Below are 12,958 nucleotides of genomic sequence, written 5' to 3'. Positions count from 1 at the left end.
CCATCTAGTTAAACATTTGTCAATTATTTGATCAAAGAACTAATATTTTCTCTATTGCTTTTCATAGTCTTGACTTTGTTTATCCCTGATTGAATGTTTATTATCTCGTTCATTATGCTTTCTATGTGTTTAGAAACTTTTTTCTACTTCCTTAATTTGTAAAGTTAGGTTGTTGATTTGAGAACTTTTTATTAAATATAAGCATTTATAGCTACAAACTTCCCCCTTAACACTGATTTCACTGCATCCCATGGGTTTTAGAATGTTGTGCTTGTTTTGATTCATCTCTAAGTATTGTCTAATTTCCCTTGTGACTTCTTTAATTCACTGGTTGACTAAGAGTCTGTTATTTAATTTCCACAAATTTGTGAATTTCCAGTTTTCCTTATATTATTGATTTCTAACTTCATCACACTGCAGTCAGAGAAGATACTGTGCATGATAGCCACCTTTTTATATCCATTGAGATGTAATTTGTCACCTATCATATAGTCTATCCTGAAGAATGTCCCAGGTGCACTTGAGAAGAATGTGTTTTCTGTTGAGTAGAACATTCTATATGTCCGTTACCTCTAGGTGGCTTATTGCATTGTTCGAGTCCTCTATGTCTTTACTTCTCTTCTGTCTGGTTGTTCCATCCATTAACAAGAGCAGGATGTTGAAATCTTCAACAACCATTATTGCAGAAGCTATTTCTCCCTTCAATTCTGTCAATTTTTGTTTCATATATTTTTATGGTCTATTATTATGTATGTAAATGTTTATAATTATTATACCTTTTGGCTGGATTGAACCTTCTATTAATAACGCCCTTCCTTGTCTCTTATAACCTTTCTGATTTACAGTTTATTTTGTGTAAAATTAGTATAGCTGCCCCTGCTCTCTTTTGGTTACTACTTGCATAGAATACTTTTTTCCATCCTTTCACTTTAAATCTATTGGGGTCTTTGCATCTAAAGTGAATCTCCTATAAACAGTATATATTTAGGACATTTTTTTAAAAATCCATTCTGTCATTCTCTATCTTTTGTAGAGTTTAATCCATTTACATGTAATTACTGATAAGGAAGAACTTCTATCATTTAGCTATTGTTTTCTATATGCCATACAGTTTTTTTGTCTTTCATTTCCTACATTACTGTCTCTTGTATTTAGTTGATTTTTTGTAGTGAAATATTTTAATTCCCTTCTCATTTCCTTTTGTGTATATTCTCTAACTATTTTCTTTGTGGTCACCATAGGGATTACATTTAACTTCCTAAAGTTATAGCACTCTAATTTGAATTTATGCCAGCTTAACTTCAACAACATACAAAAACTCTACTCATTTACAGCTCCATCCCACTACCCCTTTCAGTTACTAATGTCACAAAACTACATCTTTGTACACTGTGTCCCCAAAAACACAAACTAATCCATCAGTCTCTTAAATTACGTAGAAACAAAATGTGGAGTTACAAACCAAAGTTAAAATAAAACTAGATTTTAGACTAATAATTTTTTAAGGCATTAGTCTCTTAGATCATGTAGGAAACAAAAGTAGAATTATATACCATTGTTAAAATAATGCTATCTTTTATAATTGCCCAAGTAATTTACCTTTGCTGAGATTTCTTCAAATGGTTTCGAGATACTGTCTAATATCCTTTCATTTCAACCTGCAGCACTCTCTCTAAGATTTCTTGCAAGGAAGGTCTAGTGGTAACAAACTCCCTCAGCTTTTGTCTAGGAATGTCTTAATTTCTCCCTCACTTTTGAAGGACAGTTTTGCTAGATATAGGATTCTTGGTTGATAGGTTTTTTTCCTTTTAGCACTTTGATTATATCAGTCCACCATCTTCCGGCCCCCAAAGTTTCTGATAAGAAATTGGTTGAAAATCTTAAGAGGATCCCTTGTAAGTGATAGGTTACCTTTCTCTTGCCACTTTCAAGATTCTCTCTGTCTTTTGGAAGTCTGATTATAATGTATCCCAGTATGGGTCTCTTTGAGTTCATCTTATATGGAATTCACTGCACTTTTCAGGTGCTTATATTCATGTCTTTCATCAAATTTGGGGAGTTTTGGGCCATAGTTTCTTCAAATAATCTCTCTGCCTCTTCCTCTCTTTCTCTTTTATGCTTCTAGGACTCCTCGAACATGTATGGTAGTCTGCTTGACAGTTTCCCACAGGTCCCGTAGGCTCTCACCATTTTTCTTCAATCTTTTTTCCCTTCTGTTCCTCTGACTGAATAATTTTCACTGTCCTATCTTCCAGTTCACCGGTTCTTTCTTCTGCCTGGTTAAATGTATCTTTGAATTCCACCATGAATGTTTCATTTAAGTTCTTGTACTTTTCAGCTTTAGAATTTGTTTTTCATTTCTTTCTACATGTTGTATGTCTTCATTGATATTCCCATTTTGTTCACACATCATTTTCTTGACTTTCTACACATCTTCATTTAGCTCTTTGAGCATCTTTCAGACAACTGTTTTAGTGTCTTTGTCTAGTAGCTCTGCCATCTGGTTTTTCTCAGGTACAGTTTCTTTAGGTTTATTTTTTTTCTTTGAATAAGCCATATTTTCCTGGAATTTTTGCATGCTTTGTGATTTTTTTGTTGAAAATGGGACATCTGAATCTAATAACATGGTAACTCTGGAAATCAGATTCTTTCCTTCCCACAGGGTTTGCTGTTTTTTGTTTTGTTTTTGACAGATTTGGGCTGTCTTCGTGCTTACAGCCTGAGGTGTAAACTTAATGTCTTCTCGGGTCTTTTCTGAGCCTGTACTCTTCCTTGGGCACATGCAGTGACTTTCTAATTTCTCTCATACATGCAGTTGCTTTTGAATGTCCTAGTTTTTAATGCCAGGCTCCCAAAAGGAGAAAAACAGAAAAATGGGAGGGCAAAGGGAAAAGGGCACAGACCCTTAAATCCTCTGGAAGTCACTTCAGCTGATGAGGAAGGGCTTGCAACAATGGGAGGGTGGAACTATGGTTGCCCATCTCTGTGTCTGCACCTCCATGATCAGAAGCAGCAATAAGCGATCAGAAAGTAGATCTCAATATTTGTAGAACAGGGTTCTTATTGCCCAACCTGCCTCCTGCAAGCTGGTCCAGGAACACATACTTAGTTGCCTGCCACTGGGCTGGAGGGTGATATGGGTAGCATCTGCTGAGCTAAGAGGTGAAACTGACCAAAAGTAACCATAATCAACCTCCAAACCTTCCCATGAAAGTAGCAATTCTTCAATAGAATTCAAAGTTCTAAAACAGTTATATCAGAATGATTCTGCCAGAGCAGTTGTTGTCTAGATGGGGAGACAAATTCCTAGTACCTCCTACTTCACCATCTTCCCAGAACCCTCTCAGTAACCATCACGATTTTTAACATCAATGCAATTAAACATTTCCTGAACCTACTGACATTTTCAATAAATTAGTACAACTATTTTATTATTTCCAAATATAATATGTAATACTGTACTCCATCTTATTTTCCTTAAAATTTGTTCAATTAATCAAGATGCTGGTATTTTGATCATATTAAAACCTCAACAGGATTGTCTGAAAATGGTATATTCTAGTTCATCCATTCATTCATTCCTTCAGTGAGTATTTATTAGATGCCTACTATGAGCTCAGACTGTTCTAGATACTAGGAGTACAACAATGGACAAAATAAAGTTCATGCCCTCATAGTTTACATTGTAGTGGGGGAGACAGAATATTATAAGCAAAATAAGTAAATAAATAGTAAATGTAACGCAGTAAAAAGTGCCAAGGAAAAAATACAGCAAGGAAGGATTAGGTAAGACAGCCAAGCATGGCCTCCCAGGGAAGGTTTGAGTAAATATCTGAAAGAAGTGAGAAAGCCATGAGTATATCTGGGGTAAGAGAAGTGTGAAGACCAGGGTGGTGGCAGCAGGAAGGGTGAAAACTGTTTAAATTTTAGATATATTGTAAAGAGACAACTTGATTTAATGATGGATTCGAGGAAGAATGTGAAAAGAAAAAAGGAATCAATGATGATTCTTAAGACCCAACCTGAGCAACTAGAAGAATTTATTGATAATGAAAGACTGTAAAACTATCACGTTATCTTTTAAAACTTGACCTTTTTTGTTTGGGCAATCTCAGATTTTAGTCTGCCTTCCTTTTGTAAAAGGCAACTTAAAGACTGTTTTGTGGATCTTATAAATAGAATCTTTCTTTGACATGCCATGTTTTTAATAGTTCCAGTTTTGGGGGGAAGGGGAGTATGGGGTTAAGGAAGTGGGGAAATCTCTAGTCACAACCTGAATTAATAACCCTAGAAACTATGTATACCAATTCCTGGAGCCATTTTATTATTCTGAGTCCTTGCTTGTTGTTTGGTTTTTTTTGTTTGTTTTTCAGATTGGCACCTAAGCTAACATCTGTTGCAGATCTTTTTTTTTTCCTGCTGCTGCTTCTCCCCAAAGCCCCCCAGTACATAGTTGTATATTCTAGTTGTAGGTCCTTCTGGTTGTGCTATGTGGGATGCCACCTCAGCATGGCCTGATGAGTGGTGCCATGTCGGTGTCCAGGAAGAAAACCGGCACAACCCTGGACCACCGAAGCAGAGCATGCAAACTTAACCACTTGGCCATGGGGCTGGCCCCTACTTGCTTGTTTTTAAGAAAATAATTTCCTTAAACTGACCAGTCCTGAAGGCTACTTGCCCTCTCCTTCTCGGTTTTACAATTAAATAAAATGTTCCTAGCTTTGTTTTCACTAACTAGATAAGCAGAATCACACAGAAATAGCATCTGTTTCTTGAGAAACTGTACTAACTTCCACCAGCTGGAAAGAAATGTTTAATAAGAAACGTCAACCAAAAGTAGTAACACCACCTTAAATTCCCATGGTGGTGTATACTATAAATGGTATCTTAATTATTGCCCTTACTCCACATCCTAGCCATTTAAGTTATTATCATAGATGAGGAAACTAAGGCTTATATTAAACTTTTCATGCAATATCATTTTAGACAGCAACAATACCATTAAAACTTGATTTTCTGGCAAAGTCTAGTATTGTTCCCTACTATTAATCCTCTCCATTTGAAACAGTTTTCATTGAGGCCAGCCTGGTGGCGCAGCAGTTAACTGCGCACATTCTGCTTCAGCGGCCTGGGGTTCGCTGGTTCAGATCCCAACTGCAGACATGGCACTGCTTGTCAAGCCATGCTGTGGTAGGCGTCCCACATATAAAGTAGAGGAAGATGGGCACAGATGTTAGCTCAGGGCCAGTCTTCCTCAGCAAAAAGAGGAGGATTGGCAGCAGATGTTAGCTCAGGGCTAATCTTCCTCAAAAAAAACAAAACAAAACAGTTTTCATTAACCTTAAAAGATCAAACCACCCATGGGGCTGGCCCCGTGGCCAAGTGGTTAAGGTCATGCGCTCGGCTGCAGGCGGCCCACTGTTTCGTTGGTTCGAATCCTGGGCGCGGACATGGCACTGCTCATCAAACCATGCTGAGGCAGCGTCCCACATGCCACAACAAGAAGGACCCACAATGAAGAATATACAACTATGTACCTGGGGGCTTTGGGGAGAAAAGGTTGGGGGGAGATCAAACCACCCCAAGTTTCCTACCACCTTCAGTATATATCTGTACTGTATAGGAAAACTTATTGTAAAGGACACACTCTTTAAAACTGGTCTTGCACTCAATCCTCCACACCCTTACTATTATACTTTATTAGTAAGAAAAAGATACTAAGTCCCTGGAGGATCTAAAATTAGCTCATCTATAGCAATATGACTAAGTCCTCATAGTCCTATACATTAAGGAGTAAACAGAAAGTAATCCTGTTGTACTCATTAGGTCATACATGGAGACAACCAACATTCCAAAATAGCTGAGTTTTCCCTAAGAAATAGGAAAAAAGTGTAACCTTATCACATAGTCAAAAGGTATGATATATACTAAATAATTTAGTTTGATAACAGCGTAAGTCAAGTGAAAAAAATCTGCAGCAGTCATCTATACTAGGGGCCAATAAACTTTTCTGTGAAGGGCTGGAAAGTAAATATTTTAAGCTTTACAAGCCATACAGACTCTTATCATAACCACACAACTACTCAATTCTGCAGTTGTAGCATGAAAGCAGCCATACGCAATAAACGAATGAATAGGTGTGTTGTGTTCCAATAATACTTAACAATACAAACGGAGAGCTGGATTTGGCCTGCGGGCTATAATTTGCAAACCATGATCCATACTATCTTGAGCCCACTTCCTAATGCAGATGAAAGCAATGAAAGGTTACAGAATGAGATAACTAAAGAACAAAATATACTATTCTCTTTATTCTTCAGCTAACCTCAAAAATTTTAATAAAATTAGAATTTTAAAAATCACTGTTAATCATTGTTTTTAGGTGTGTTAAAGATATAACAAAGTTTTTAAAAGGAGCATTTAGCGTTTTGGGATACATACTTAAATATTTACAGATGAAATAATATCACATCTGGATCTGCTTCAAAATAGTGCAGTGGAGGGAGTGGGAGGTATGGAGGTACACATAAGACAAAACTGGTCATGAAAGATAATTGAAGTGGGTTAATGAGTACATAGGATTCATTATACTATTCTACTTTTATAAATATTTAAAATGTCCAATAAAAAATTAATAACAAACTGGCTAATGATGAATCACAAATTTAAGTGCATCTTAAAATTAACCATTTTCTCCATCTTTTAAACTGAGGTTTCTTGACTTTGGCATTATTGACATTTGGAGCCAGATAATGCTTTGTTGTGGGAGCTGTGCTGTGCACTGTAGGATGCTTAGTATCATCCTTAGTTTCTACCCCCTAGATGCCAGTAGTACTCTCCCTGCCCCTCCCTGACCAGTTGGGACAGTCAAAAATGTCTCCAGACATCCTACAAATTAAATCTGCCTCCAATGGTTTTTAAAACAGAAAATGCATGAAATGGAAATCCAAATAAGGACGTATGGTAGAGGTCCACATGTATCTCACTGCTCTAGTAACAGACATAGCTTTGGAACTGAAAGATAAATTATTTACAAACGCCTAGCCACCTCAGTCTTACTATGTTTATAGAATCAACTAATCATTTGTTTTGTATTTGAGTTCAAGTAAGGAAAAAGGAAACCTACTCTTAAAAAAGAGGGCCAACTTCGTTCCCATCCCGAAGCTGCATCCCTATTCTGCAGAGCTTCTCATGTGAACAAGAAGTCTTTAGAAACACAAATTTATGGATACTCTCATAGTGCCAGGTTTACTAATTAAATTCTGAATCAGAAAGCATACTTTTTTAAAAAAATTAGGCAAAAAGAAATTTAGTTTTTCAGCCTCTTGCCTTATTAGCTACAATCAGCAGCACTGTGATATTTTAGCAGTTGTTGCTATTGCAGTTTCTGGATTCATTAAATTAAAAATTAGATATTCAACTCAGGGAATTTCACTCCATTTCTCCAGACAAGACTAAAACAATAGCAAAATAAACTAATTGGCTGCCATTTACAAAATACCAAATTTAAGTTATCTTTCTTGCATTACCAAAAAACTTTATAACACATGCTGGGTTCCCAAATTCACAACCAAGAAAGATGTCACTTAAAAATTACTACTGTAAAAGCAAAATCAAATTACATAATCTCATTCATAAAGACATCAAAGTAATAAAACTGTCACACAGTTTATAGATGTCTAATGTGCTAATTTAAAACTTAGGCCAAATTTCTAGAATTTCAACATCAAAGATGACTTATTTACACCTACATCACCAATGACTCTGTACTAGCTATCCAACAGCTCAAAATACAATTAGAGAAGAAAAAAGCAAAAATAAGATACGACTTCTCTTTTCAAATAGGTGTCTTTAAAATTTTTTAATTAGTAAAAACAGGCTGGCCCACCAGTTTTCTCTCAGAAATTCAAGTCCTTATATTAAGCTTCCTCAGATAGGAGCGTCATTTGGACAAAATTACAACATTCTGCCTAGTCTAAATTTGATCAAATTTGACTTATTCTTAAGTAATCTTGCACTAGACTAAAACAAATGTAATTCTAATACATATTTTAGGTAACGCGGTTACAGTTAACTACAACAAAGGAAGCCATCCTTCACACCACTCACAGATTCTCCACTGAAATTCCCGTGATAGTAAAAAGCAGTTATTTCCCTTTAATAAGAATATACTCTAAATTAAATTAAGCTTATATACACATATAGAGCAATAAACATGCAGTGTAAAATCTTCACATTAAGGTCAAGAAACAATAAGACTAAACAAATTCTTATTTACTAGTTCCCTTATGAGAAAAAAAAACAAAACAAAACAAAGACAGGCCTCTGAGTGTTACAGATGAGGAAACATTCTGACTCACATGATCTATATTCCCCTTCCCTCAACTTCCCCAGTACAAATGTCAGATGAACCCAACTGGGCTCCCAACAGCATGGTGGTCCACCAACAGTAATGGAAAACTCAACTCCTCTCTTCACTTAGGGTTATACCTAGAATACTGAAGGATCACAGAAAAATAAGAAATGCTTCAAGTTGTCTTTTGTCAAATTTTTCTTTTCAATCAGAAGAGGCTTAGGTGAGCATTAAATTTTAAGAATGAAAAAATCCATCCCATGATACAGAAGTATCATTTCTAGGACATTAATTTTTACTAAAAATATTTTTCAAGCTTAGTTTAATTACCTCTGCTTCTACATCCACATTTTGCTTCAAAAGTAACTTCAAAATGTCAACATGTCCATTCTGACTAGCAGCTTGCATTGCTGTGTGGCCAGCACACTGTCCATTTACCTAAATGAAAAAAAGGAAGGATGAAAGAATGTCACAAATTAGAAAGAGCCAATATATACACGTAGTGTGGGTTTAAATCTAGCACACTGTAAAATTCTAAGAAAATAATTTCGGCTGGGGTTCCATATAGCCTAATACAGATCACCAGAAATTGTTCTAATCTAGAGAAGGGATGTAGGCTTTTTTTTAAACAGATGTAAGTTCCATTGTTCAAAGAGCTGTGAAAGAACTCTTTAGGCAATCTGCAAAGTTGAAAAAAGAAAGAAAGGAAGGGAAAGACGGAGGGATGGACAAAGCGAAATAAGTCACATTAGTTTTATATATTTACTTCTATTTGGATTATTAAATCTCAGAGCTTACGTTTCAATGAAAAAAAGCAATGAGGTGAATGGAAAACTTTCAGAAAACATATTACCTACTGCCGTATAAATAAATTCAATTTGACAAGTATATCGAATACCAGCTGTAAGCAAAGTACCATGAAGGATCTATTAATGAGGTGTATACCTTATATACATTATATATATAAATGAGCTATATAAAATTATTCTATTTATAATAGAATTTATAAAGCAGTAAATTCCAACCTTTTCTTCACCTTGGATGTTATGTAAATGCATAACTTACTCATGGACATACCCAAGGCTAAGTGCAATTTCTTAATCTCACCACATTCACTCCTATCCATAAAACCATAAAAGACGGTTAAAGATGACAGCCTGACCACACGTTTACATCCCATCCTTCCCGAGACTACCTTAAGAAGATGGTAAAATAATTTAAAACATAAAAAGCCATAAAAACAACAAGAAAAGGAGAGCTAACATTGGAAAACAAGAAAAATAACACATTTTTGAAAGAACACAAGCAAAGAAGTTTTGACTTTATAGAGACAGGGAAGACAAAGGCTGGGAACCCCAGACAAATTCAAAGCGTGCAAACACAAGCACATCAAAGGGCTGACAACAGAGGCCACAGATATAAATCTGATGTGCAATGGGCACACTCCAAGCCCACTTCTCAAATTCAAGCACAGAGTATTAGCTGCCAGGAATCAAGTCCCAAGGCAAGGAAAAGGAGGTTTCTTCCCTCACACAAGTGAATAGCCATAGAGAACAGACCCCTAACTTAATGGCATTTAGGGATCTCCAAAAGCTCTAAGACAAACACCACAACGCAAAGAAAGTCACCAAGTCCGTCCAGGAACAGAAAGCTACCAATGAGCCTTTCATTGTCTTATTCAGATAGGAACGGACAAGCAGAGAGGAGGGATGTGAGGAGGACCTCCAACACAGAAAAAGACAAAGTAAGACAAAGAATTCCAAAACAGAAAGAGAAATGACTCTGGAAGAAACAAATGGAAAGAAGAAAAGAAAACTTATGGGAGAAAAACTTCAATTAGACATATTCAAGAATTCTTTACATCTAAAAATCAAGAGAAAGATGCTGCAAAAAAAACCAGGAAAGCTAAACTGAAAAAAAGTTCCATTAGAAGAGCTGGAAGATGGGTAGATATGAGGCAAGAGACCATCGTTTTTCACCATTATTATGAGACTTCTTAAAAGTATAGCCTTATATTTATTTGTGGTACAATTATATCTCAAAAGAAAAAGCAAGTATACCCTTGGTAAGAGTGTTTTTAAATTAAAGGATGCATTGTATTTGTTTTCATTACCTCCTGACATCTTAGTAAAACAAGGGTACAGTTTTATTTTCTTTTAAGCCTCAAACCTCAAAGATAATCAGAACTAGCAAAACAGAAAACTCACATACACATGCACACATGCTCACCCATACACAGCAAGCTAGAAAGCAGACCTAAGACTGCTGAGAAAAGCCCAAAATGACCCATTCGTCAAGGAAACTCATAAGGCTCAGAATTGATGACTGGATGTCTCTGGATATGGGAACAATGTGGCAGTGGTGCTAAACACAAAAGCACTGGCTGACAGTCTGTTTAAAAGCATTTAGATCCCTGAATTCCCCAACCTTGCAAAGCTGAGCTACTGCTCCACCCTCACACTAACGGAAACGTGAAAGTTCATTCTCTGGAAAGAGCAAAGAGTCCGTAGACTCTAGAAACCAGGCACTGTAAAGGGTGGGGCGAAGCACTAAAAACATAAGTTTTGTGTAAATATGACATGCTGAATGCTAAGAACCTGGACTCTCTTCCCTTAATCTGTATTCATAAGGTTGGCAGCCAGGTTTAGCAGGAGAATCAAGAGACCTTTCCAGGGAGTCAGACCAGCTCAAGAGAAAAACACTCGACGACCAACAGCCAGGAGTAACCCAAGGAAACAGTCAACTGGACCACCCTAAAGTGAAGTCCAGAGTTGACAAATACGCACACACGCATGCCTCCAAACAAGCCTTTTATTACCGCTTTTATAGATGAATGAACAATCAAGGATCACTAGACATCTGATGAATGGCCTCCAACAAAAGAGACCAAAACAAACAGAAGAAAGTAAGTTAAAGAAGACAAAAACTAAGCAGGGACAGGGGGCTGGCCCCGTGGCCGAGTGGTTGGGTTCGCTGCAGGCGGCCCAGTGTTTCGTTGGTTCGAATCCTGGGCGCGGACATGGCACTGCTCATCAAGCCACGCTGAGGCAGCGTCCCACATGCCACAACTAGGACCCACAACGAAGAATATACAACTATGTACCGGGGGGCTTTGGGAAGAAAAAGGAAAAATAAAATCTTTAAAAAAAAAAAAAAAAAAAAACTAAGCAGGGACAATAAAACTTTAAAAAAAACCAAGCCTACCATTAATATACTCAGTGAGTAAAGCATGACATTGCATCCTTTGAATGTGAACATGATACCATAAAAAGGAAAGTGAAAAGAACAACCAAAAAAAGTTTGAAAATTCAAATTCATAACTGATAGAATAATGAAAACCTCAAAAGAAGGGTTAGAAGCTTAAGTTAAGGAGTATCCCAGAAAGGAAAAACAAAGAAAACTATTAGACCATTAGAGGAACAGTCCAAGATCAGAGAAAATAAAAGGAAGGAAAACTACCTGTGAAATAATTATAGTAACCTTCTCTCCGAATGGACAGACCCAACAGGCAGAAGAATAAGTACATTGTTGAACTCAACAGCACCATCAATTAACTGGATATAATTGACATCTACAGACTACTTCATCCAAAAACAACAGAATATACATTTTTCTCAAGCTCACATGGAACACTCACCTAGAAATACCATATTCTGGGCCAAAAAATATACCTAAACAAATTTAAAAGAATAAAACTTATATTATGTCTGCTGTCAGATCACAATGGAATTAAACTAGAAATAAATAACAGAAAGATAACCAGAAAATTCCAACATAAGTGGAGATTAAATAACACACTTCTAAACAATACATGGGTCACAGAAGAAATCTCAAGAGAAATTTAAAAATATTTTTAGGTAAATGAAAATGAAAACACAACTTATCAGAATTTGTGGGACACAATGAAAATAGTGCTTACAGGAAAATTTACAGCATTAAATACATATATTAGAAAAGAAGAAAGATCTAAAATCAATAATCTAAATCTCCACCTTGGAAAACTACAAAAAGACAACCAAATTAAATCCAAAGCAAGCAGATGAAAAGAAATAATTAGATCAGAAATAAATGAAATTGAAAATAGGAAATCAACAGAGAAAAATCAACAAAACCAAAAGCTGGTTCTTTGAAAAGATCAATAAAACCAATAAGCCTCTAGCCAGGGTAACTAAGAAAGAAGACAGAGAAAGGACACCAATTACTAATATCAGAAATGAAAGAGGGGACACCATTACAGATCCCATGGACATTAAAAGAATAACAAGGAAGACTTTGAACAACTCTATGCCCACAAATTTGATAACCTACATGAAATGGACCAACTCCTTGAAAGACAAAATCCACCAAAACTCACACAAGAAGAAACAGACCACCTGAAAAGGCCTGTATCTATTAAAGAAATTGAATCAATAATTAATTACCTTCCAAAACAGAAAGCACCAGGCCCAGAAGGGTTCACTGGTGAATTCTACCAGATATTTAAGGAAGAATTATACCAATTCTCTAAAATCTCTTTCAGAGGACAGAAGCTGAGGGAATATTTCCTAACTTATTCTATGAGGGCAGCATTACCCTAATACCAAAGCCAGACAAAGCCATTACAAG

At 36.2% G+C, this 12,958-nt stretch overlaps 1 protein-coding gene across 2 annotated transcripts in view; it reads right to left on the bottom strand.

The window, feature by feature from the left end:
* MIB1 (MIB E3 ubiquitin protein ligase 1) overlaps positions 1 to 12,958 on the bottom strand; it is a 138,659-nt gene that overhangs the window by 70,447 nt on the left and 55,254 nt on the right. For both annotated transcript variants that reach the window (XM_070513386.1, XM_070513387.1), the window contains exon 10: positions 8,684 to 8,791. In XM_070513386.1, the coding sequence (XP_070369487.1) occupies positions 8,684 to 8,791 (108 nt within the window). The remainder of the gene's footprint in view (positions 1 to 8,683; positions 8,792 to 12,958) is intronic.

This window comes from Equus asinus, chromosome 7 (genome assembly GCF_041296235.1).
Source record: "Equus asinus isolate D_3611 breed Donkey chromosome 7, EquAss-T2T_v2, whole genome shotgun sequence".
Classification (NCBI taxonomy): Eukaryota; Metazoa; Chordata; class Mammalia; order Perissodactyla; family Equidae; genus Equus; species Equus asinus.
This window is presented reverse-complemented; position numbering and strand designations above follow the sequence as displayed.